The sequence below is a fragment of the Daphnia pulicaria genome, chromosome 7, assembly GCF_021234035.1.
Source record: "Daphnia pulicaria isolate SC F1-1A chromosome 7, SC_F0-13Bv2, whole genome shotgun sequence".
NCBI classification, from domain to species: Eukaryota; Metazoa; Arthropoda; class Branchiopoda; order Diplostraca; family Daphniidae; genus Daphnia; species Daphnia pulicaria.
Window position 1 is genome coordinate 2,792,960 of NC_060919.1, and position 23,585 is coordinate 2,816,544.

Here is a 23,585-nt window from a genome sequence, read left to right on the forward strand (position 1 = left end):
TATCCGTCGGCCCAATATTACGTAGGATACGAGTGTGTACTATATGTATCTGCTGCTCCAAATCGTGTTTCGTTTTATTTTAAGTGAAGCCGGCAAGATGGAAGACTATATAACAAACCCCCGGCTTCTCATTGGCAGTTTCTCTGTTGATGTGACGGCGGATCGGACGTGAATAAGCTGTTTTTTTCCACTCCAGTTATTCGTCGTTGACAGTCGCAAAGCCGGAAATAACAAATCTTTATCTAGGGGAAGAAACTAGAGTATACGTAAAAATAAAAGAGAAGGGATTTGAGAAAAGAAAATGATTCGTTTAAAAAAAAAAGAAACAAATTCGCCCGTTAGAGGCGCTGCAATCAAAATCTGACAAGCAGACGAATCGAGAATTCGTCATTCACGTTCTTCTTACAATTTCGTGAGAATAATGATGCGCCCATTGTCACTTAGCAATACCGTTAATGAATAAACCATGATTGAAAAGTGCACCAAAAAACGTATGCTCATCTCCATTGCTCTTCTCATCGGGTAAGAAGCAAAACTAAAATTGATTGACTATTCTTACGTCAGCGACAGCTCTCTAGCACGTATGATGCAACGTGGCTGTGTTCTCAATGCAAAATAAGTGTTTTAAATTATGCTAATGATTATGTTTTATCACTTGTTGTGAGTAGATTGTCCATTGCAATTGTTCTACTGGAGCATCATCTGACGCAAAACTCTCATCACACCTCCCACTTCCACGCCAATCATTCCGGCAATCATTCTGGCAACCAATGCTGGCTGCATGGTGAAAAGATCACAGTTTTGGAAGACTGTCACCCATGCACGGGTAAAATTCTGCTTCATTTTTGTTTAATACTAGTTTCAACATTTTATCTTTGTTTTTCGATGATAGAATTTGAAAAGAACAGCCAGAGTGTGGGCTCCTGTGTAGCAACTGGCTACAAGGAGAAGATTCGCTGCGAGACTTCTGGTGATACATATAGAAGGTATTCGACATTCCAAGAGAAATAAAAAACAAATGTGGGAAAAGTTTTAATAATAACCACTGTTGTTTTTGTGCCTTTTAGCTGTGAACGAGTCCTGTGGCTAGAAGAACGGCGGTTTTGGACACTTGAAATAACCAGCCTTGTCCTTGGTCTAGTTTCTTCGACGTTCGTTATGTGGAGACAAAGACTTTTAGAACGCCAATCAATGCAAAAACTCCAGAAACAAATCAACATTTAAAGGTTCTCTTTATAAGAGGAAAAAAGTTTAAACTGATGTGACCCGTAAGAAAAAAGAAAAAAAGAAAAATGACTAATACGCTTTACATCCCCATTGCGGACGGTTCGACAAGTTTGAATGGTCTAATAGCCATGTTCATCAACAATTGGTGCGGAAATAAAACTTTATTGACTTTAGTGAATCATCCAAGTGAATTGCTGACCATCCCCATTCCTGTCCCGACTGTATTGGCGGCCAAAGTCGATCCCGATCTCGTTTTAATAACTACTCTACCTCTCCTGATAGTGGGTGAATGCGAGAATCTGTCCCGTCTCACCGTGTCCGGTCTGGCAGCAGTCAGCCGACACTTGATGAAAGAATCGAACGATCCTGTGGTACTAAATGCCATGGGATTTCGCGGTAATTGTTTACAGGCTCCAGCCGAGTGCTCCATTTGGACTTCCTTTTGCGAAGTCCAAATGATTCAGACGACGATCCTTTTTCTGACTCAGCCGCAACAACCAGACGTTGTCGAAATCCCTGTGGCCCTTGTCAAACTGGAGGAACACCTGAAGCAGCCGATTCGAATGCACAATGTCGTTAAACGATGGCAGGTGGAAGAGCCTCGCTCAGCCGCGGGTGGACAACTCAAAAGACAAGAGATACAGAAGCTGGCTGGTGCCTTGCTGGACCACACTTATGCCGAAGGGCCCGACATGACATTGGCCGACCTTATCCTCTTTCCTTGCGTGACCCTTTTGTCCCAACGACTATCGATTCTAGGCGTCCATTTGGCCGACCACTTGCCTCGAGTGGCTGGTTGGCTGACAACAATGAAAGTTTTGGCGAGTCCAGCGTGGAGCCAAACGTTAGGTGAGATGCCATTCCTCGATATTGGGTCGTTGAGGATTCAGTCTCATCCGACGGTCAAAGTCCCTCGAGCCAAAGAAGCCAGCCTGTACAAGAAAGACGCTGCACGACGCACAGGCACTGCGGGTAACTTGAGTGCCGAAGAGGTGGCCAGGGTTATCGACCTGTTGAAAAGACAACGGCTGATGTGGTTGCAAGATGATATCGAAGGCGGAACTGCTGGAGTGACCACCGATTTGCCGGAAGGCTTGATTAGCCACATCGACGTGACTCCTTGCTCTGATTTCACGGCCAAAATTGGCTGGTCAGCTCTACCCGATCCGGCCCACCCTCAGCAAGGCCACGTGCCCGGTAAATATTCTTTGATTCACACGTGTGAAATGAGGGCAAATATTGATTTATTCATTTAAACACTAGGATCCCGTCTCGATCGAAAAATCCAGCAGTTGGATGGGATGGCGGCAGCTGTTGTCGACGCTGTATCAGTGGGCGACGTCGTCGTCGATTTCTGCTCTGGTGGTGGTCATTTGGGCATTTTATTGGCCTACCTTCTGCCTCGCTGCCATGTCATTATGGTCGATAATAAAGAAGAATCTATTCGCAATGCTCGGCAACGAGTTGCCCAACTGAAATTGGATAACGTCACCATCATTCAGAGTAATTTGGACTATTTTCGTGGGCGTTTCGACTTGGGTGTCGCCTTGCATGCGTGCGGAGTCGCCACCGATCTCGTCTTGCAAACCTGCTTGACCCAGCGGGCAGCCTTCGTCCTTTGCCCGTGCTGTTACGGAAATTTGGCCCACCCGGATCTACCTATTCAGTATCCGCAAAGTCAATTGTATTGCAGTCGCGATATTCCGGCCGCTGATTTCTCCGTTTTGGCACGGATGGCAGACCACATCACGCCGACTGGTAGGATGGCCATGGCTGCCGTCGATTTGGATCGAATCGCTAGAGCTTCTCAAGATGATTACATTGTTAAATTGATAAAACTGAAACCAGATTTGTGTTCTCCCAAACATGATCTCCTCATTGGAATCCCATCGAAGCAACACAGAACAAAGTCTTAGTATTTTGAATTCTGTATTTTTGTTTTCTTTTTCTCGTAGATAAATTAGTACCGAATAGGATGAAATACAATTTAGTTTTTAAATAATACAGTCTGAGGTGATTGTTTCGTCTTGATCCACGTTTCTAGAAAGAGTTTTTCCTACTAGCTGATCAAGATGTTGAGGGGGCCAGCCGACAGGCTGACCGACTTTAACGGTTAAATGTTCGCTGCAAAGTTGGACACCGGCTTCCAATTTTTGTGTACACACGACCGACTTGCCCAACTTTTGATGGCACGGCTCCTCAGATGGCTGTTTTGACTTGACGGCCGAGCCCAGAGCTTTCTCGATTGTACGTATACCTTCAACCAGAGACCTATAGAATGGGATAATCAGGCTCAGTTTTTCGAGGAAAAATACGAGTGCAATACGCTACTTCAATTCTAAAGGATCAAGTGAACAGGCGTGGTCGTTGCCTTTCCACGACTTGTCCAAAGTTACGTGTCGTTCAATGACGTGGGCTCCCAGAGCTGCAGCGGCTAAAGTTATAGAAAGTCCTAATTCGTGACCGGAATATCCGACTGGAGATCCTGGAAAGTGGTCCCTATAGGATTGCATCACTCTTAAGTGAACTTGGTCCTCTGGAGTGGGATAGGAAGAGGTGCACTGTAGTATGCAGACCCGGGGATTACAGGCATTCATTCTTTCCATGGCAGTTTTGACTGTTTGCATGTCTTGCATTCCTGATTGAAAAAAGATTTTGTCGTTTCTTCTGTTGCTGAACTACTTGAGATGTGTACTACCTGTAGAATATATAATAGGTAGTTTGGTCTTGGCAGCTTTCTCCAGCAGAATCAAGTTATTGGCATCCCCTGAACCCATCTTTATGAATGGAACTCCTAAGCTGACTAGGAAATCTAAAGATACCTATTTATAGAAAAATCTAAAGTTTTATTCATGTAGATTAAACAAAACAATGTAAACTTACTTCATCCATGGCTGAGGCAGTGAAGTGTATGTTTATCGAAGAGGCAAATGTCATCAGGTTTTTATATTGGTCCTCTGAAAACTCCAAGAATGTTTTGTGTTCCCCGTAAGTTGAAGCCCAAGCATGTGGGCTCTCATAGTGACGAGCCAAGACTGACTTAGTGAATTTGGAATGCAAATCTGATTTCTGAAACTTGACGCAGTCAGCACCACAGTCCTTGGCCATCTTTATGAGTTTCTTGGCTATCTCAATATCTCCTTGATGATTTTGTCCAATTTCAGCAATGATGAAGCATGGGTGACCATCACCAATCCATATATTGTTGACCAACTCAAAACTGCGCGCCGTCATTGTTTTGTAATATCCGATGGTCGATAAGCGAAAATATCAGTAGGTAAGACAGTAATAAGACACATCAACCTACATAAACAAATTTAAACATCACAGTTCAAGAATATATTTGAAAAAATATGATTAAAACGAACTAACCTTTATTTATGATACACTATTGTATTTAATTGAACAAGCTTCCTCCTTTTAAATGTTTAAAATTTCCCAAACAAATTTCCCAATAGCCGCAAGGCATAAGCATCAATATCGATTCAGGTCCCCTGTCTCGAGAGTTGACAAACCTCAATAATTAAATGAATTTTAAGCAATTCCAGTTAAAAATATCATTTATGAGTCTAAATAAAAATAATTGTAATATATTGATGCATGAAACAATAAAATCAACGCTTAAAAACGGAATTAAAATTATTATTCGACATTCATGTAGGAGGAGTGATGAAGTGAGAAGAGTCTTCCTCCCTTGAGTGGTCGTCCAGTTTCTGTCGAGAGAAAAGCTACTCTGTCTTTTCTTATTGAACTACGTCAAGAATGGTGGGTGCTAGTTCTCTTTTTTATCTGAAAACATCGGTTTTATATTGTGGTTTATTTCAACATCTACTTTTTCCATTAATTTTTGCAGCTTTTCAACTTCATTTACATATTCTTTTTTAATTTGTTGGTTACTGATTCATGTGTTTGTTTCATTATTGTGCAGGCTCGCGGACCCAAGAAGCATTTGAAGCGTTTAGCCGCGCCGAAGTCATGGATGTTGGATAAATTGGGTGGTGTTTTTGCTCCACGACCAAGCACTGGCCCACACAAGTTGAGGGAATCACTTCCCTTGGTTGTTTTCCTTCGTAACCGTCTGAAGTATGCCTTGAACAACTCTGAAGTGACCAAAATCGTCATGCAAAGGCTCATCAAAGTCGACGGTAAAGTCCGTACCGACTCCAACTACCCAGCCGGTTTCATGGGTAAGTGTTACTTTTCTTGTGACTGTTGATTTCTGTTGTGACATTTGTACTCTTGGTCTGTAGACGTTATCACCATTGACAAGACTGGTGAATATTTCCGCTTGGTATATGATGTCAAGGGCCGCTTTGCCATCCACAGAATTACTGCTGAGGAGGCCAAGGTATGATTTTCAAGTACTGTTTTTTAGTAAATTTTCATTTAAATTTTCTTTTCTTTTTACAGTACAAGCTTTGCAAAGTTCGACGCGTTCAGGTTGGACCCAAGGGAATCCCCTTCATCACCACCCATGACGGACGCACAATCCGATACCCCGATCCATTGGTCAAGGTTAACGACACCATCCAGTTGGACATTGCTACCAACAAAATCATGGACTTCATCAAGTTTGACTCTGGCAATTTGTGCATGATCACTGGTGGTCGTAACTTGGGGCGAGTCGGAACCATCATCAACCGTGAACGTCACCCTGGTTCTTTCGATATTGTCCACGTTAAGGATGCTCTTGGCCACCTTTTTGCCACCAGGTAGTTATTTGTTTCTGTATTTGTTTTGCCTGATCGAAGCCAGCAATGTCAGTCTAAACTACTGCCTGTTGGTCATAAGTGGCATATATAAAATGTTTTATATGGTCGCAGTCTAGTCATGCCATACTATTCTTGCATTACCCAATAATAACAACAGTTTAACGTGAATTGATGTAACTAGCAGTTCAGATTCTAATGACTTCTTGTATCAATAGGTTGAACAATGTCTTCATTATTGGAAAGGGCAGCAAGGCTTACATTTCTCTGCCTCGCGACAAGGGTGTTAAGCTGAGCATTGCGGAAGAAAGGAACAAGCGCTTGGCTGCCAAAGCTGCCGCTTAAATGACTTATTTCGAAGCTGAAGCCGTGTGTAATTTCCACCCGATGAATACACGGTGTTGGCTGTAATCATTGCTATATATTGGTTTTGTTTCTAATAACTTTTTGTTAGTATTAGTTAAACTTATTGAGAAGCTTTTTAGGTATCAACTGGTTGGCTTTCAACGATCTCTGATCTCCATTACCGCAAGATGAGTTTTAGGTAACTGATTTTTTTAAATTTATTTTGCCTGATCGAAGCCAGCAATGTCGGTTCAAATCTACTGCCTGCTGGTCATAAGTGGCATACACAAACTGTTTTATATGGTCGCAGTCTGATTGAAAAAATATTGGGCATGCATTACCCAATAATAACTACACTTCTCTTTTTGCTTTAAAATGTTCTTTACAATTTTCTTTTACTGTCTGCAGGTAATATGCTTGACCATCAACCGTGAACGTCACTCTGGTTCTTTCGATATTGCCCACGTTAAGGATGCTCTTGGCCACCTTGTTGCCACCAGGTAGTTATTTGTTTCTGTATTTGTTTTGCCTGATCGAAGCCAGCAATGTCAGTCTAAATTATTGCCTGTTGGTCATAAGTGGCATACATAAAATGTTTTATATGGTCGCAGTCTAGTCATGCCATACTATTCTTGCATTACCCAATAATAACAACAGTTTTATGTGAATTGATGTAACTAGCAGTTCAGATTCTAATGATTTCTTGCATCAATAGGTTGAACAACGTCTTCTTTATTGGAAAGGGCAGCAAGGCTTTCATTTCTCTGCCTCGCGACAAGGGTGTTAAGCTGTGCATTGCGGAAGAAAGAAACAAGCGCTTGGCTGGCAAAGCTACCGCTTAAATGACTTATTTCGAAGCAGAAGCCGTGTGTAATTTCCACCCGATGAATACACGGTGTTGGCTGTAATCATTGCTATATATTGGTTTTGTTATTAATAACTTTTTGGTAGTATAAGTTGTCTAGCTAATTGAGCAGCTTATTAGGTATCAACCGGCTAGCTATCAACGATGTCTGCTGAACTCCATTCCCGCAAGATGAGTTTTTCTTCATCAGGTAATTGATTTTTTTATTTATTTTGCCTGATCGAAGCCAGCAATGTCGGTTCAAAACTACTGCCTGCTGGTCATAAGTGGCATACACAAACTGTTTTATATGGTCGCAGTCTGATTGAAAAAATATTGGGCATGCATTACCCAATAATAACTACAGTTCTCTTTTTGCTTTAAAATGTTCTTTACAATTTTCTTTTACTTTCTGCAGGTAATATGCTTGACTTTCGGCGTCGCCACCCACTGCTTCGTTTCTTGATGCTTCGTAGTGAAATTGGCTGTAGTTCAACAGCTGTTGAGCTATTGCAGGCTTTTCAAATTAGGTAATTCGTTAGCGTTTTCTACGGATGTGTTGCAAGTTTAAAATGGCATTTTTACTTATGAAAATTTTTTATTATTAACATGCCAAAATTTATGTGCTGTGTTTTGTTCGGAAGTTATGTTATCCTTGTAAATTAAAAGCGGTTTGTTACAGTAAACTTCAATTTTTAGTATCTTATTTTTATGCAGGTGTCCATCTCATCAACCAGTGATGAAATTTTTTTGGCCAACGTTTGGTGCGGTTTGGCTGGAAATTTATTCCTTAATTAAGATAGTTATTAACGTTTATTTCTCTAGTATTGCTATATCGAAGCCTGCATTGGGAGCGAAAAATACTCCTTGCTGGTCAAAAATGAGCACATACTAGAATGGCTTATAATGGTCGCTGGTTAGTAATTGATACTAACGCTGCATTACCCAATAAGTCTACAGTAACTCTTTTAATCACAATTCAATGGTAACCTGTATTTCTGTTTACAGATCAAGTGCGTTCGACCTTGCCAAGGATTACTGGTGCTAACACAATATGTTACTTCTTGGTATATCTTGACCGAAAAGTTTTCCCGTTATGGAATTTTGAAAAGATATTTCAGGGAAAGTTTCAGAAACACGTTTTCTTATGGTTAGATTGACTTGTCGAGATTCGGATTTCACCCGCTCAGTCCTACGAACTTAACAGGATTTGCTACATTTTAAAATGGTAATTTTTTCTACAATGCTATTCGCTTTCTTTGCCATATCGAAGCCTGCATCGTCAGCTGTGACTGCTGCTTGCTGGTCAATAATTGGCAAATATTAAAATGTTTTATAATGGTCGCTAATCGATTTCAATCATATCGACGCTGCATTACCCAATAACACTACATTATAACCCCCCCCCCCCAAAAAAAAAAAAAAAAAAAAATATATTAACCATTCATCTAATTCTTTAATATTTTATTTCTTAGATGCGATGGGATCGTCAACTCAAAACACTTATAAAATCTCGACTTTATATTAGATTTGATGCGATCGTTATCCCTTGTTCATATTCCTAAATATTCCAGTTTTTCCATTAGCAATTGGAACGGCCATCAATTTAAATAGGTAATCAGTAATTTTTTCTTTTGCCTTATCGAAGCCTGCATCGTCAGTTGTATATACTGCTTGCTGGTCAAAAATTGGCACATATAAGTTTTATAATGGTCGTAGACTAGTTATGATATACTGGAATTGCATTACCCAATAAGTTGATATTCGTAATTAAAACTTTCGATGTAGTTTTTAATGAAAGTTTTTTTTCCCCATAATACATAGATTAGAAAGCTGTTATTACTTATATAACAGATGGCAAATGTGAACAGGAGTTTGTTGCCACAGGTGTTGGTTCATGGACAAACGTCAGATCATTTCTCTCGAATCTTGTTTTCAAACGCAATACCTTTTCAGTGGATAGGGTGATGGGTGCCAAAAATTTTTAGACTATGAATAGGCAAATAACTTGCAGTATTCTTCTGCTGAAAAATACAAATACTGAAAATAGGCGTTTTTCTCTTCATTATTTCATTCAAATTCTTGGAACTAATAGAATCTCAGCATTAAATATGTGTGCTCAGTATATCATACTTGAATATAAAATTCTTCATTAATAAGAAATCATTATAGAATAATTTCTGCGATTTTATTTACGCTGTAAAACTAATGAATTTCAAGATAGTAAAAAATTTGACAAGTACAATATTCTATCGGACAAAGTTGAAGGAATGGAAATGGATAATTAGATGTGAATATTTTTAAACGGTTTTACTGAAGCACATAACTTTCTTTTGTTCTTGTTGACTTTCGTTGCGAGTGAAATTACTTGATTAATTACCATCTGGGTTTCGTTAGAAATGTCGTGACAACGTGTTAGCGTCGTTGAAAATTAGTAGTGCCCTGAATCCAACCTTGACTTGACATAATTAGAGACGCCCTTTCTCTACAGGGTCGAACTGGCCCTAGTGACGTTGTCTCCCCAAAAATGGCGAAACGTGATGCTTTTAAAATTCCTTTTGATCGAAGATCTTGCGATAAAGGAAGGTGGTTTAAGCAAATGTGCCCTCCCGAAACATGTGCGTCACTTGTTAATCAGTTTTCTCTTAGTAACCTGAATGCCATTTGTTGAGCCAATCTGGAACAAATTCAGCACGAAAACCAGTTCGTTTTGTTTGACTTGTTTGCAATCCCAATGTCAGATAAATTTCATTGCCCTTTCATTCTGCGCTTGAGTTGTATATAAAGGCAGCAATGGAACAGTCAACAGCATCAGTTTCTGAACTGCCTCAATTCTCTCAATCAACTGCTCAACATGAAGGTAAAGTTGGTCCAAAAAGATTGTGCTAACTTTTAATTAACTAATCTAATTTTGAATTTTTCAGTTCTTGATGCTTATCGCACTTGTCGCCATCGCTGCGGCTGATGACCACGATTATTCTCACTCGTACAAGACTTCGTATTCAGCCCCGTCATATTCTGCCCCGTCATATTCTGCCCCATCATATTCTGCCCCATCTTATTCTTACTCTGCCCCATCTTACTCTTATTCGGCCCCTTCTTACAGGAAGACGGTGCTTGTTTACCCGCCTCCTCATTACGAAACCGTCGAATACGTAAGTCGCATTATTATTATTCGTTTCAACGAAACTGCATTTTAACCTGAATTAATCTTTCTGCAATAGGCTGGCTATACCCACGGTGGTAAAAAGGGAAAGAAAGCCGTCCCCGTCTACAAGGCAGTCAGCAAGTACTATTAAGATGCACTAGCTAGGCTCTTGCTGAATAAGCAAATAAACCACCACACGTTGCACCTGTTTGCCGCAACTTAAATTATACATTTTATAGAACCATATATTCATACATTTAAATAACTTCAAGATAAGATACTCTATATATGTAGGAAACAAATTACTTGCATGTCACTTTGTGCGAAATATATGCCTCACTAATTTAAAGAATGTCAATGACTTACTGCTTACTTTGTTGCGGGTCGATCAGACGATCACTTAGAAAACAAATCACAGAACCATCTAACGAGCTTTACAGTACTTCCATCCCAAGGATCGTTAATTTCACAGGAGATTAGTGCTCACATTCTGCTCGCGAGTCACGAGGTCCTGACGATGGACAATCACGCAATTTGTTATTCATTCATTGCAAGATCATCACAGGAAGACAAATATTCTCAATCCTCAAAGTTATCTCCCTGGTCACAATGTGAACTGCCTCAATCCTCTCAATAAACTGCTCAACATGAAGGTAAAGGTGGTCCAAAAAGATTGTGCTATTTTGTAATTAACAAATCCATTTGATTTTTTCAGTTCTTGATGCTCATCGCATTTTTCGCCATCACTGCGGCTGATGGCCACGATTATTCTCCCTCGTACAAGTCTTATTCAGATTCTGTTCGGTCATTTTCTGCTCCAACTTATTCTGTTCCCGCTTACAGGAAGGGGGAAGGCAGGGCTTGATTACCCGCTTCCTCGTTACGATACTGTCGAATACGTAATCGCATTTAACCTACTAAAGTGTGGAGTTCTACTGTCGGGCACTGGAGTTCTATTGTCGGGTATTTTTAATAATTTTTAAAAAATAAAGGAGTTCTTATGTCTTTGGAGTTCTACTGTCTGTCGCATACAAAGAAATTTTTTTAATGTAAGGTTTATTAAATATTATTAAAAATACCCGAAAAAAGAACTCCAGCACGACAGTAGAACGCGACAATAGAACTCCAATAAATTATTGAATAAATTATTTTCATGATCAACCATTGAACTCCATTGAATTTTAAATATTTTAAATGTCCGACAATAGAACTCCAAAGATTTTAATACTATTTTCATGTCCGACAGTAGAACTCCATTGCATTTTAAATATCTCAAATGTCCGACAAAGGCGACAATCCATCCATCCTTGATTCCTTTCCGTACAGTCGAACGTGGCAATCGTGGAGGCATCTTTTGGCTCCGTCAGTAGGTGGCTAAAGTCAAGTTGTCCCCCAGCCGCCAGATGACGCGAGTGTCTTTGAGAGGACGAAATTTTCGCCATTTTGATCCCAAACGCCAAGTGAAAAGGTATTCCAAATTCGTTACGGAATTGCGGTGTCGATCTACATTTTCAAAATTGAAATTTAATGGTAAATTCTAGTTTGGATTTCTCAAATGTAATTAATTTAATCCTAGACGTTGCTGTGTGAATTTACAGGCAATCTGGCATATAATTTCCATTTGGCCAAAATGTCGTCCGTTGTTAGCTGTACCTGTTCGGATGTACGTCTCATCTCACGCAGAAACACTACAGAGGTAGTAGAGTAATGTTGTTGATCAATTTCCCTGCAATGATGCTATAGATTTTATCAGTTGGTGTTCAGGTTGGAGATCCCGTTGCTTAACTGTTGCAGAATGTGAGAACTCAACAAATTCTGAGCTCATGGCTGGCATCATGGCCACAGTGGTTTTGTTGCAGCCAGCTGGTGAAAGGTGTGATCGAGTCAAGTTGAGCTGCAGCTGCTGCATGCAGTTTATCAAGCTGGTGTTATCCTGAAGTGTCATTGCAGGAAAACTTATTTAAATGGTAAGTTGATTGAATTTATTGGTTGTAACTTGGGAAGTCTAGCGTCTTTTAAAAAAAATTCTACTGACAAGTAAACTCTGATCTAATGTAGACAATAAGTGGTGCTATTTCTTGCTTCCAAATAATAGTTTCTGTGAAAGATATCAGATAGCGATCAGCTTCCTTTGAGTTAACAACTTTCTTTTGATCAAACTAGAATAAAAATTTCCACTCTGTATGGCAAACTTTTTCTGACACTTAAGAATTAGATGTACAGAATTCTCTTTTTCTGGGATTTAACCTTCATTTAAAATTTCATTTGCCAATGGAATCTTGGAAAAATGTCTTGATGTCATTTGTTTTACATGATTTCTTTTGCATCTCAAGTTTGATCATGGAAAATAATATTCCTTTTTCCCCATAGGACTTGGTGATACGTAAACTAAGCCTGTGCTGTTCAATGTGCAGTGGTTTTGCAGCCTGTTTCCAGTTGAGAGATGTGATTATGTAGCTGATACAGGATTGAAGAAAAAGAACTGAAGTAGCTGTGCTGGTGTTCTCCTGAAATTGCTGTGCCGCAGGAGTTGCAGATAGTGTTTGGTTCCCCATAGAAGTTTATTTAAAGAGTCTGGAGATGATCAGCCACTTCTGCCTATAACTTATGTAAAACTTCAAAGTTGTACGAAATATACAAGTCAAGTGCTAAACATGATTTTATTATAAGTTATAAGACACAGCAAACAAAACATTTAAAAAGGAATTGCTTTATTGTCCCACCTCCACCCACAATTCCACCACATTTTACAATCACATACATACACACATAGTTACATACACTTAAGTTAACCCGTTGGCTGCAACGCCATACAACCCGTAGGTTGCTCTCTACTACTCTACGCGCCATGTCTGAAGGATCCATGACCAAGGTGGGACTTGCCATTGCTGACAAGTCCGGGCTGACACGGTGACAGGAGAAGATGGAATGCACAACCTCTAGAATCCATCACCGTATCGACAAGGGGGAAGTCCCTATGGTGCATTGCCTAACAGGCGCCTTACGGCGAATTTTGGGCTGGTGCGACTTTCCGACCCCGCGGCATGAAAACCGCGAGACCGAACAGCGCGGCCCGTGCTAAGGAGCTAGGGGAGAACAAAGGCGTGGCAGACAACGGGTCAACTAACACAAACACAAATATTACCAACAACAAATGATGATCCGCGCTGACATTTTGGAGATAACGGAGATGTTTTGCTGTCCATCTTCTCGACGTCTCCTCTGCATTACCTGAAGAAAGACAAAACAATTGTTATTAAGTGAAATGCCAATATAAGTTACATAATACATACAATAGATACAATTTTTTAAACTTAAAATCAAGCTTGCAATATTGAGAACTGTAAACAGAACAAAGCTCACTTGCTAGTTTTTTTTAAATTTTACGGAAGTATACCGGAAGTAACCACAGCGCCTTAACCATTGACCTGTCATAAAATTAAACTATATATTCTTGATCTCCATGAAATTTGGGGTCGAATAGGTGTGATTTAAACGAAATCCAAAATTTGGCCAAAATCGAGAATTTTCCTGAAGTTCAGGAAAATTCTCAAAACCGGAAGTACGCGTAGGTAAAAAACAAAACATGAACTTTACCACAAATTTGACGAGGATCACGAATATGTGGTTCTTTTGTTCGTCAAATGAATATTTACTGAAATACTGACTGAAATGAGAAAACCGGAAGTAGAAAAAAAAACACATTATTTAAAAATCTAACAAGTGAGCTTTGTTGGTGGAATAGTTATGGTCAGTTTTCACTAAAAAATTTCTACACAACAGCTGCCGATAAATCTCTAAAGAGATATTCAAGTAACTGAAAGTGACTGTTTTGACAGCTGACAATTATCGAAAAGCCATCTAGCGTTAGAAAAAAAAAACGTCTAAGTAACACTACGTTTACGCGCAAGTAGGGCCTGATTTCGGAATTATTTCAGACACAAGTAAGTATACTTCTAGAATTCTAGAATAGATAATCTACGAAAAAAAAGTAAATTGTCGGGTACCTGGGCATAATCCCGTGGTGAGTGACTGCAGGTGTGTAACAGCGGCACGGAAGCGACCACTGAAGTGTTCCAACTCGTCAGTGAAGTAAGACAAGTTGTATTTTTGTGTAGCTACGAAGCGATGAAGCAGAATCTGGATGAGCTTACGTCGGGAAGATAAGGATGGAGCAGAACGTTGGTCATGGACAAAAGCCAGCGTTGGCTCAAGAATCTCCGTGCCAGGACCACACGATTCCACAAAGAAACTAAATGCTCTGTAAAAAAAAAAAAAAAAAAAAAATGTTTGACATTAATGAAAATGTAAAAATGAATAAAGCATATTAATCTTTACCTTTTCTAAGAAGCACACTGAAAAGTTCATGATGACAAAGCCGTAAAAATGGAATTCACAGCAACCAACAGAATTACTCCACATGTTGAGATGAATTTCCTGATGCTAAAGAAAGTGTCATGAAGTATTGCAGGAGCGTGGTGATAGGTGGTTCACTTCACCCTCTTCATGTCACTGAAACTCTAAGTGGAAATGGGACAAGGAAATTCTGTACGTTATTTACTAATTTACACAAATTTACCTGTAAGAAATATAACTCTACCTATCTCTTAGCTGGGTTGCCTTCTAAACCAAAGTAAAAACAGCCATAACAACAAACATGCTGTTGCAGGGTACACCACCAAAATTGCGAGATTCAGAAAAGATCCTATGGTTCAAAAGCAAGAATACCTATGTTATATGAGAATCTGAATTGTAATGGTCTGATAGCAGTAATGGGGAAATACCTTATCTTGGCACATTTATATTCCACTATATGTGCTCTTCAAACATGGGTTTTGGGCTTTTGACAGCATGAGGATCTAATGGATGGAAATTGACTGAGCACAGCTAAGTCAACTTGTTGACAGTATGCATCTAGAATTTGAAGAAATAAGTTGATAGTACAGTAAAAAATAAGAAAACTAGGTAAAGATAAACCTACAGAATATACGAAGTTAAATTTGGTATTTGAAATCACAGGAATAAGTATAAATTAGCAACAATTTGTTTCGCTCATTTTGCCTCGTTTCACCATGAAAGAACAACATTGGCGACCCTGCGACATCTAGTAATGAGTTTTGGAACTTAAGTTGGTTGCACAGTCAGTCACAGACAGACATGACATTACACGTCGTAACTTTCATAAGTTACTTTTAAAAAAGTTTAACAAAGGAGATCGGATAACAAGTTAACTGTTTTAAGTAATAGATAAAACAATCTTTAGCTAATAATTCTTACTGCATTCTTGACTAAATGTTTTCAGATAATTTCAGCTGAAGATTTGATGTACCTTATTGCAAACTAGGTGCTTGTGACATTAGAAATGAAATGGTCTAATCCAATAATGCAAGCTCACAACCTATGTCTTCTCTTCTGAAGAAAAATCATTTCTGTTGCAGGTTAGTTATTTTACCAAAAATATTTTGAATTACTGTGTTCTTTAAGACAACAATGTTCACATTTACTTTTCCCTTTCAAGTGGTAAATCTTCAAGATATTGATGCCTTCGCCAGATCCAATTCTTTGTTGCTGATGAGAGAGATAATTATGATTAGACTTGACTCTTGTAAATAACATAAAGTGACATTTATTTTTCTTTTCATTGACAGCATTTCCATTGATGCTGAAGATTAATTCATTTAATTTTGGTTATATAGGTTTAGCGTTTATGTTCGCGTAGTTGCTGTCCGATGTGGCACGTTGTTGCAGCCTATGAGCAGCTGGTGTCTGGTGAAAGATCTTTCTGCATCAAGTTTAACTGGTTGTTCCTTGGTGGTAGTGTTGTGTTACCAAATTGCATCATTATGTTGTTAAATTGTCATTGAGTCTATGTAGTTATTGTTTATAAGTTAAGAAGTAACAAAAACAAAAATGGGATATTCATGTCAAACAAATAATAAACATGTTTTCGGGATTGGGAAACTTGAGGATGTTGGAGGGAGGGGGTAATTCAAGTTTGGATTAAAAAATAAGTTAATCTATAACCCTACAAACATATCCCTTCCAATTAATATCCAAACCCCACCAACTTATTCCTTCCAATTCTTCAATCCTCACAAACATACACCTTTTGATCCTCAAATTTATACCCTTAACCACATAAACCAATGTTTAAACCAAACAATGTAATGTCAATAATGAATAAAAACTTTGTTTTCCAAACCAGTTTTTTCTTTTATTGTTTAAAAATTCAATAAACAGAGCGCCCGGTTCTAGACATTTTTCTACTGTACGAGTTTATTGCAAACCCACCACCACCGCTGCGGCAATGAGACAAAAAGCGATGGTCTATTTGAGCGGAAATCTTCGTGACTGACGCAGATGTCCGCAAAACTAATCCACGGCTTTTTCTTCCATTGGGTAGTGGGCTGCTTCTTATAAACTCGCACATGCTGTTATAGGTTTTGTCTACGGCCCCCAGAGATAGTATCTGGACCGAGAAGAATAGAGAAGTACGAGGCAAGTTTTTCCGGGGAGATGTAGTCATACTAGGCTTCCGGGTTAGACTCATGACCCTCCAAAAGTTTTCATCGGATCATTGGGCCTTCCAAGTCCCCGTTCGACCAGAGCCCTCCCCTCCTCCTGGTTATCACAGCGGGTGAGTGACCACCGGCGGGCGTTGGTTAGTGGTTAGATAGGGAAACGGGACCACAGAAAAGAAGGGAGCCCAGATATACACTTGTAAATAACTAAATACACAATTTATCAGTCTTGAATGACAGCATGCTCTCGTCGGCGCTCGTCGGTGTTCAGCAATCGAAAAGTCCGCGATAAGTAGTACAAGATTACCCTGTAAGCAGAACGAACACTTATTTAGGATGACAATAATTTTCAATAAGATTGTAGCAACAGAAAACAATACCTCAAATCAAGAGAGCCCGTTTAAGGAATTAAAAAGGGAAATTCAAGGGTAGCACTGTAGCAGCCATTGGGTTAGCAAACAAGGGAAAGGGACCTTGTTGACTTTCTTGAAAGGACATTACTTCTCATCAAGTCTCACGCAAATTTAGGAACCTGTAAATAACAAAAAATTTTTAAATAAGTAAAAGAATAATTTAACAGTTTCAAGTATACACTCGAAATCGTCGTACAAAAGGTACTAGAAATAATTGCAGATCAATACTTAAAATACTCACAAAACTTGAGCAGTGCATTTTAATTAGCTGAAACATCGACTGACTCGTTAAGAAATGTGCACAATACGAAGCTCACTTGAAAGTTCAATGCAAAGTTTCCGGAAGTGGACCGGTTGCGATTTTGGCCCATTTTTGCATTTTCCGATATTTTGTACTGAACTGAACCATGAAATAGACCCCAAATTCGACAAGGATCACGAATATCTGGTCATTTTGTATGTCACATAATACTTGCCGTACTATTAGCTGATTTAGAAACCGGAAGTAGATAAAGACGCAAATTATCAAAAATCTATCAAGTGAGCTTTGTTGTTAAATCACTTACGGTCAAACATCACCCAAAAAATCTTACAGTAACTCCGATAAATGTCTTTAGAAATGTGCAAATTAAAAGTAACTGAAGCTGGTGCTTCTAACAGCTGAAAACGATCGATGGCCATGCATGTGTTATGCATCCCTGTTAACGTCCCTGCTCAGCTCAATACTCACATCATCGTCGTCCTCAAGATACCGCCATCACAGATCGCAAACAGATCTAAACGATTTAAGGAGCAAACCCCGTGCTGTGTTGAGAGACGAGAGCACAAAGGTAGTTTTAGGAGTCAACGAGGGGTGAGTTGACAAGCCGTCGGTTGGTTAGTCGAATTACGCTGGAGCAGGCACAACCATGCCTCGAAGCGACGGAAGGATGGCACGCATGTGAGCTTTATTGCTGAATGTCAGCACGGTAGTGTCAGTCGTCCCTGATCTCTCGTCAGTTTCCACCAATGAATTCCGTCCATGGAATAGCGGCGCAGGATTAACCGGAAACGAGAATAGAGTCAGATTTTTTAAAAGTCATGTAAGATTGTAACGACAGCAAGCAATACCTCAAAATAAAAGTGAGCCCATTCCAAGGATATAGGAGTGGGGATTGAAGTGGTAGCAGCCAACATTCGCGCCCCGCGATACGGTCGAACTCAATCGACCGTAAAGACGAATTCCATCATCTTTGTGTTTCTAAATCTTTTGAAAGGAAAATAAAATGCTCATTAGCTATGGAATCGAAAAGGAATTAAAATGTTTCTTATTACCTGGTGGTTTACGTCATTGATATAATGGAGGTGATAAGGTTTGATAATGGAGAACTTGAGCGACAAGTAACATTTACGGTCTCTTTTTCCCTACGCCTGGTCCAGGAGATTTTGATTTGTTAGGGGTACCACCGCTTTCGTCATAATAATGCCGTTTTGGAGCGCATGAAATAAATTCCGTTGGTTGTTGGTATTTCAATAATAGATGATTCTTCTGGCTCTACTTTGGGTTCAGATTCTTCTTCTTCCTCAATGTTGACGACCGCCTGAAAGGAATCTCTAGCAAAATTCCAGATAGGATTTGCTGTTGCCTAAATTATAACGAACTATTAGCCTCTTTTATGATAAAAAACAAGGTAATTTTATTGCATGCCCCCTCACTTTTTTGAATAACTATATTATGGGAGCCTATAACATTTTGTTTAACCAAATTTCAAGTTTCAAGTTTCATCAGTTTAAATCAATTTAGCAAATGACCATATAGTTGCGGAAAAATTATGTACAATAAAAGAAAACCTGAAGAACCCATGAAGGACATAAAATTTAGGCTAAAGTAAAGGTCATCAACTCAATTGTAACCTTATTTATGAACCGGGTTATTTGGAGGGGGTACTGAAAATGGTTTTGAATAGCCACTTAGGTTCTTTTCGTTAACGACATGTCGTGTAATTAATTTGATTTAAACTTACCAATTAGGCAAACGTGAAACCACACTACGAAGTTTTGAAGTCTGCTGTGTGAAACCTTGGTGGTGCCGCAGAGTCCAGTCGTTGAAAATCCTCCGAGTCACAAGTCGCTTAGCACAATACCTATATAGTGAGAAACAGCACCTTGATTTGAATGAACCAAAAGAAAGTAATGACTATTTTACGGAACATTTTGTACATCACTACAATTATCACACAAAACATCACTTAACATTAAACAATAAATGAGTAGCAATAATTCTAAAAATGGTAACAGAGCCCATTGAAAAAGGGAAAGTTTTTTTTTATTCGAACACAGCAGTCGTGCAACTTCCACAAAAGTCGGGAATTTCCCTAAAACTCAACTCACAATTTTTTTTTCATTCAACCACGAGCTGTTTTTTTTAAATGGATAATGGGTACACAAATAATTCAGGTGTCTTTTATAACTAGAGGCGTAAACCGAAAGAAATCACGTAACTGAACGATCATTCGGTGAATTGTCAATAGTCAAATAAGAGGATCGTGTTCTTCGTCGAAACCGATACATGTTTGTAGTTACTCAAATTAACCTTAGTTTTAGTGATAAAGTTATTACTGCCGTTTTGTATCATAGCCTACACTACCAATAACGTTATTGCGAGCTTCGACAGGAATAGCCAATTCTCTCAAATTACAATGTTGGTGACCTACTTATTACTTTCTAACAAAAGTGAAAAGTAGCAAGGTAATCTCCAAAAGTTACTGGTTTAACGTAGTTTCATCCGGATGGGTGATAGTGTCGCTTAAGGCTTTGTTTGCAACAGGTTTGATGAAGTAGGTAAAGAGTTGAACGATTATATGTCAAAACTCAAAAGAGTGACACTGACCGAAATTTAAACGAGACGAAGGGTAGCTTTTCTGTTAGCAACACGCTGTGTGAATGAACCTTGACTCTGGGGCGGACCAAAATTAGTTTTTTCGATACTAAAACGTCTATAATAAATAATTGGAATACGCGGCTAAGGCCAATTAATAATCTCGAACAATCTTAAGGAAAAAAAACGCAATATGGACACACATATTTCAGTTTTCAAATGAATTATCGGACTAATCTGTGCCGCAGACTGCAACTCAGCAATTAACCGAACCTTGTGCTGATTATTTACTATTTGTACCGTATTCTGGTTCCATTAAATATGATAATGACTGATAATAAGTATGTCTGCAACTCATTATGAAAAAAATGAAATTCTTCTCATTTTCTCAGCACGAGCATCAAAAGAGAAGGTAATTGAAAAACAATTTGAATATCCTGATTACTCAAACCGACTCAAACACTTAAAAGAAGGGATGACTTTAAAAAAGAATAGAACTGCACCATTTTTTCCTTGTTAAACTGGTTTCTTTCTCAAACTAAAAGGTGAGTAACCTGTTTCGTTAAATCGATTTTCTTATTCTAAATTTTGTATGGCCTGATGTTAACTAGTGCATCTAGATTTTCGTAAGACTTTTACCTTCACTATTTGATTTACATTAAACACAACCTTCTTCCATGGTTACTTTCGCTATTTACAGTTTTAGCCTGCAACCCGTCTCCTCCCACAAATTTAAGTTATTATACACACCCATCGAGTACCTATAAAATCGCGCAGGATTTGGTTTGACAGTATCAGTTATCCAACTGTCTCAAGCAAGCCTCCAAGTCATCCAACATGAAGGTAAAACCACAACCACAAGTGATATCTATCACTTGATAGTTTGGCCAATTCTTTTTATTCACATTTTTCATGCTATTACTAAAGAAATATATCAAAAAGATTGTGTAACTTAGTAATACTATTCTATTCCTTTTCCAGTTCTTCATTCTTGTCGCCCTCTTCGCCGTTGCCTCTGCTGATTCTTATATGGCACCTGAATACGAACCCCCCCAGTACGAGGCTCCTAAATACGAGGCGCCCAAGTACGAAGCTCCCAAATACGAGGCACCCAAGTATGAGGCTCCTAAATACGAGGCGCCCAAGTACGAAGCTCCCAAATACGAGGCACCCAAGTATGAGGAACCTAAATACGAAGCTCCCAAGTACGAGGAACCTAAATACGAGGCACCAAAGTACGTAGCTCCTAAATACGAAGCTCCTAAATACGAAGCTCCTAAATACGAGGCACCAAAGTACGTAGCCCCCAAGTATGAAGCTCCCAAATACGAGGCACCCAAGTATGAGGAACCTAAATACGAGGCACCAAAGTACGTAGCTCCTAAATACGAAGCTCCTAAATACGAGGCACCAAAGTACGTAGCCCCCAAGTATGAAGCCCCCAAGTACGAGGCACCCAAGTACGAAGCTCCTAAATACTCAGCTCCCAAGTACGAGACACCTAAATACGAAGCTCCCAAGTACGAGACTAAATACGAAGAAGTCACATACGTAAGTTTTGAATTTAAAAAAAAACATCACATCAAGTTGATTAATTAACTAAGATTTCATTTTTTAAACTTTAATCACAAGGCCCCTCAACCCTACAGCTTCGGATACGACGTCCAGGATAAGGAATCTTACAACGACTTCGAGCACAACGAGAAATCCGACTATAACGTCGTCACCGGATCTTACCGCGTTGCTCTCCCCGATGGCCGCACCCAGATCGTCACCTACAAGGCTGACGCTTACGGATACACCGCTGATGTGAAATACGAAGGAGAGGCCCAGTACCCCGAATACGTCGAGACCCAATACAAGGCTGCTGCCTACCCCGCCCCAGCCTACAAGGCTCCTGAATACAAGGCTCCCGCATACACTGCCCCAGCCTACACTGCCCCAGCCTACAAGGCTCCTGAATACAAAGCTCCCGCTTACACCACCACCACTCCAGCCTACAAAGCCCCCGCTTACACCACCACCCCGGCCTACAAAGCCCCCGCTTACACCACCACCCCGGCCTACAAAGCCCCAGCCTACAAAGCCCCAGTTGCCTACCCCAAATATTAAGTTATTGTCAATAGCAATGCCTATTCTCAACGAAGTATTTAATAAATAACGTGTTGCAAGACATTCAAAGACCATAGCTTGATTCATTCTATGTCTAACATGAATAATATTCAAGGTTTTTCTTCGAAAGTTGAAAGAATGTACGGAGTTCAATTGTTTGCAATCTCTTATTCACTTGAATGTGAAAAGGGCTTCTAAAAATTATAAACCTCGTCACGACATGTCTCCTGGTTGTTAACATATTCCCTACTAGCTGAGCTGGACATAAGTAATTGACATGGTCAAAGATAAAAATCAAGACTCTCACCGATTTGAAGCGTTCTAGGAGACTGTACATGACATTTCACAACCACTTTCCTTCCTTAAAGGCATAATTGTTTCTTGCCAGACGCCGTCACGATCACGATCGACCTAGTGAATGCCAGTCTGTCGGCATCTATAATAAGGTTGGTTTTTTCACTCTCCAATTCCTTCTAAATTATTACAAAACATAACAAATTACTGTATGAATGTAGACGGGGTTTGTACAGTTTTCACCCAAGAGCACAATTGTAATCACCTAAACTTGGAAGATAATAAGATAATTGGCTTAGCCAGTTTTATTGATTCCTTTAATTTGACCACAGCTTTATTTGGCTGGGTGAAATGGTATATACTGTGGCAATAAAAGAATCTGTCTAAATTAATTAATAAAATTGCTTAAACCAATTTTAATGATGATAATCAAAGTAGAATTACAATAATTTCAATTGTAAACAGGTTTACAAGTTTTGGGTTTCTATGGTTGGGCAACACGATCAAGCAAGAACCTAGCCTTAAAAGGGATCTCTGAATTTTATAAAGATTTAAGGTTGCATAAATTCAAACAAGCAATATGAACTCAAATTGCAAAACCCAAATATAAGATACCTTAAGATATGACCACACAATGACGACACGTGAATGAGGAATCGACAATGTTAGTGATTCAGCCATGATTTCCAACAATAGAAAATGGAAATCTGACAAATATTGTAATTTGTAACTGATTGCTCATGGCTGATCCACATAATTTTTTTACCTGAGGGAAAGTGTAGAGGAATTTTTTAGTAGAAGAACTACGAAGGTAACACACTCTTCTTATTTTTGAAACCAGTGACGTAATGAAACAGGGAAAAGTCAACAAATGCTGTTGGGACATCTGGTGGTCGATTGAAGAAGGGATGAGAGCGGCAGGAGTTATCCTTATTCGTATCCTTACTACCTGTAAAAGTTTTCGTCTTATTGTGAGTTATAAAACATTCAATTCCTCTATTACATTGAAAGACAATCCTTTTTCAAATGAGTACCGCGAAAGTTAAAAGTGGTTAGATTTGAAAGTAAGATACGATAACATATATTACCTACACCACACGCACACGCACCGCACA

General features: G+C 39.3%; 7 protein-coding genes and 2 long non-coding RNA genes across 17 annotated transcripts in view; 6 read left to right on the forward strand and 3 right to left on the reverse strand.

Annotated features, from left to right (window-relative positions):
- Positions 1-23,585, reverse strand: part of LOC124349621 (LIM homeobox transcription factor 1-alpha-like) — a 947,038-nt gene that overhangs the window by 894,208 nt on the left and 29,245 nt on the right. The window lies entirely within an intron of this gene.
- LOC124350283 overlaps positions 1-23,585 on the reverse strand; it is a 212,576-nt gene that overhangs the window by 65,444 nt on the left and 123,547 nt on the right. The window lies entirely within an intron of this gene.
- Positions 382-6,347, forward strand: LOC124350189. The gene is made up of 10 exons (XM_046801233.1): positions 382-522; positions 669-826; positions 893-986; positions 1,068-1,119; positions 1,455-2,424; positions 2,491-3,005; positions 5,156-5,414; positions 5,478-5,575; positions 5,638-5,939; positions 6,155-6,347. The coding sequence occupies exons 1-10, from the start codon at positions 467-469 to the stop codon at positions 6,279-6,281; spliced, it is 2,631 nt and encodes an 876-aa protein (XP_046657189.1). The 5' UTR covers positions 382-466; the 3' UTR covers positions 6,282-6,347.
- Positions 3,140-4,709, reverse strand: LOC124349840 (sialic acid synthase-like). 2 transcript variants are annotated; one of them, XM_046800733.1, is made up of 5 exons: positions 4,600-4,709; positions 4,111-4,530; positions 3,926-4,049; positions 3,559-3,865; positions 3,140-3,498 (listed from the first exon to the last, which is right to left on the reverse strand). In XM_046800733.1, the coding sequence occupies exons 2-5, from the start codon at positions 4,459-4,461 to the stop codon at positions 3,222-3,224; spliced, it is 1,059 nt and encodes a 352-aa protein (XP_046656689.1). In that variant the 5' UTR covers positions 4,462-4,530; positions 4,600-4,709; the 3' UTR covers positions 3,140-3,221. The 2 variants fall into 2 exon arrangements, with proteins under 2 accessions (XP_046656689.1, XP_046656688.1); XM_046800732.1 differs by having other exon boundaries at positions 4,596-4,705.
- On the forward strand, positions 7,134-8,524 carry LOC124350149. Its single transcript, XM_046801182.1, has 4 exons — positions 7,134-7,336; positions 7,544-7,655; positions 7,843-7,921; positions 8,131-8,524. The coding sequence occupies exons 1-4, from the start codon at positions 7,291-7,293 to the stop codon at positions 8,278-8,280; spliced, it is 387 nt and encodes a 128-aa protein (XP_046657138.1). The 5' UTR covers positions 7,134-7,290; the 3' UTR covers positions 8,281-8,524.
- LOC124350176 (DNA-directed RNA polymerase II subunit RPB1-like) lies at positions 9,858-10,616 on the forward strand. Its single transcript, XM_046801221.1, has 3 exons — positions 9,858-9,985; positions 10,050-10,280; positions 10,350-10,616. Exons 1-3 carry the CDS (start codon positions 9,980-9,982, stop codon positions 10,422-10,424), a joined length of 312 nt encoding a protein of 103 aa, XP_046657177.1. The 5' UTR covers positions 9,858-9,979; the 3' UTR covers positions 10,425-10,616.
- Positions 11,001-12,244, forward strand: LOC124350115. The gene is made up of 4 exons (XM_046801129.1): positions 11,001-11,172; positions 11,644-11,803; positions 11,872-11,969; positions 12,027-12,244. Exons 1-4 carry the CDS (start codon positions 11,029-11,031, stop codon positions 12,072-12,074), a joined length of 450 nt encoding a protein of 149 aa, XP_046657085.1. The 5' UTR covers positions 11,001-11,028; the 3' UTR covers positions 12,075-12,244.
- On the forward strand, positions 15,261-15,857 carry LOC124350303. Of its 2 annotated transcripts, none has more exons than XR_006920703.1 (3): positions 15,261-15,513; positions 15,586-15,711; positions 15,792-15,857. It is a non-coding gene; the product is annotated as an uncharacterized LOC124350303 (long non-coding RNA). The 2 variants fall into 2 exon arrangements; XR_006920704.1 differs by having other exon boundaries at positions 15,398-15,499; positions 15,576-15,711.
- On the forward strand, positions 20,803-22,239 carry LOC124349844 (repetitive proline-rich cell wall protein 1-like). 6 transcript variants are annotated; one of them, XM_046800747.1, is made up of 5 exons: positions 20,803-20,907; positions 21,046-21,240; positions 21,331-21,396; positions 21,517-21,615; positions 21,697-22,239. In XM_046800747.1, exons 1-5 carry the CDS (start codon positions 20,902-20,904, stop codon positions 22,174-22,176), a joined length of 846 nt encoding a protein of 281 aa, XP_046656703.1. In that variant the 5' UTR covers positions 20,803-20,901; the 3' UTR covers positions 22,177-22,239. The 6 variants fall into 6 exon arrangements, with proteins under 6 accessions (XP_046656703.1, XP_046656699.1, XP_046656701.1 ...); XM_046800743.1 differs by having other exon boundaries at positions 21,046-21,471; XM_046800745.1 differs by having other exon boundaries at positions 21,046-21,396.

What these genes read in the sequence shown, in the direction of transcription:
- LOC124350189 (XM_046801233.1), top strand. Translation starts at nt 467, where the DNA reads ATGATTGAAAAGTGCACCAAAAAACGTATGCTCATCTCCATTGCTCTT. An exon ending in TCAGCAAGGCCACGTGCCCG is followed by an intron (nt 2,425 to 2,490) that starts GTAAATATTCTT and finishes TTTAAACACTAG; the next exon opens with GATCCCGTCTCGATCGAAAA. An exon ending in TTACTGCTGAGGAGGCCAAG is followed by an intron (nt 5,576 to 5,637) that starts GTATGATTTTCA and finishes TTCTTTTTACAG; the next exon opens with TACAAGCTTTGCAAAGTTCG.
- LOC124349840 (XM_046800733.1), bottom strand. Translation starts at nt 4,461, where the DNA reads ATGACGGCGCGCAGTTTTGAGTTGGTCAACAATATATGGATTGGTGAT. An exon ending in CTGCCTCAGCCATGGATGAA is followed by an intron (nt 4,050 to 4,110) that starts GTAAGTTTACAT and finishes TTCTATAAATAG; the next exon opens with GTATCTTTAGATTTCCTAGT. An exon ending in CTTGATCCTTTAGAATTGAA is followed by an intron (nt 3,499 to 3,558) that starts GTAGCGTATTGC and finishes CCCATTCTATAG; the next exon opens with GTCTCTGGTTGAAGGTATAC.
- LOC124350149 (XM_046801182.1), top strand. Translation starts at nt 7,291, where the DNA reads ATGTCTGCTGAACTCCATTCCCGCAAGATGAGTTTTTCTTCATCAG. An exon ending in TTGCAGGCTTTTCAAATTAG is followed by an intron (nt 7,656 to 7,842) that starts GTAATTCGTTAG and finishes ATTTTTATGCAG; the next exon opens with GTGTCCATCTCATCAACCAG. An exon ending in TGGAAATTTATTCCTTAATT is followed by an intron (nt 7,922 to 8,130) that starts AAGATAGTTATT and finishes TATTTCTGTTTA; the next exon opens with CAGATCAAGTGCGTTCGACC.
- LOC124350115 (XM_046801129.1), top strand. Translation starts at nt 11,029, where the DNA reads ATGGCCACGATTATTCTCCCTCGTACAAGTCTTATTCAGATTCTGTTC. An exon ending in TTCAAAATTGAAATTTAATG is followed by an intron (nt 11,804 to 11,871) that starts GTAAATTCTAGT and finishes GTGAATTTACAG; the next exon opens with GCAATCTGGCATATAATTTC. An exon ending in CACGCAGAAACACTACAGAG is followed by an intron (nt 11,970 to 12,026) that starts GTAGTAGAGTAA and finishes AGATTTTATCAG; the next exon opens with TTGGTGTTCAGGTTGGAGAT.
- LOC124349844 (XM_046800742.1), top strand. An exon ending in AATACGAAGAAGTCACATAC is followed by an intron (nt 21,616 to 21,696) that starts GTAAGTTTTGAA and finishes TTTAATCACAAG; the next exon opens with GCCCCTCAACCCTACAGCTT.
- LOC124350176 (XM_046801221.1), top strand. An exon ending in ATTACGAAACCGTCGAATAC is followed by an intron (nt 10,281 to 10,349) that starts GTAAGTCGCATT and finishes TTTCTGCAATAG; the next exon opens with GCTGGCTATACCCACGGTGG.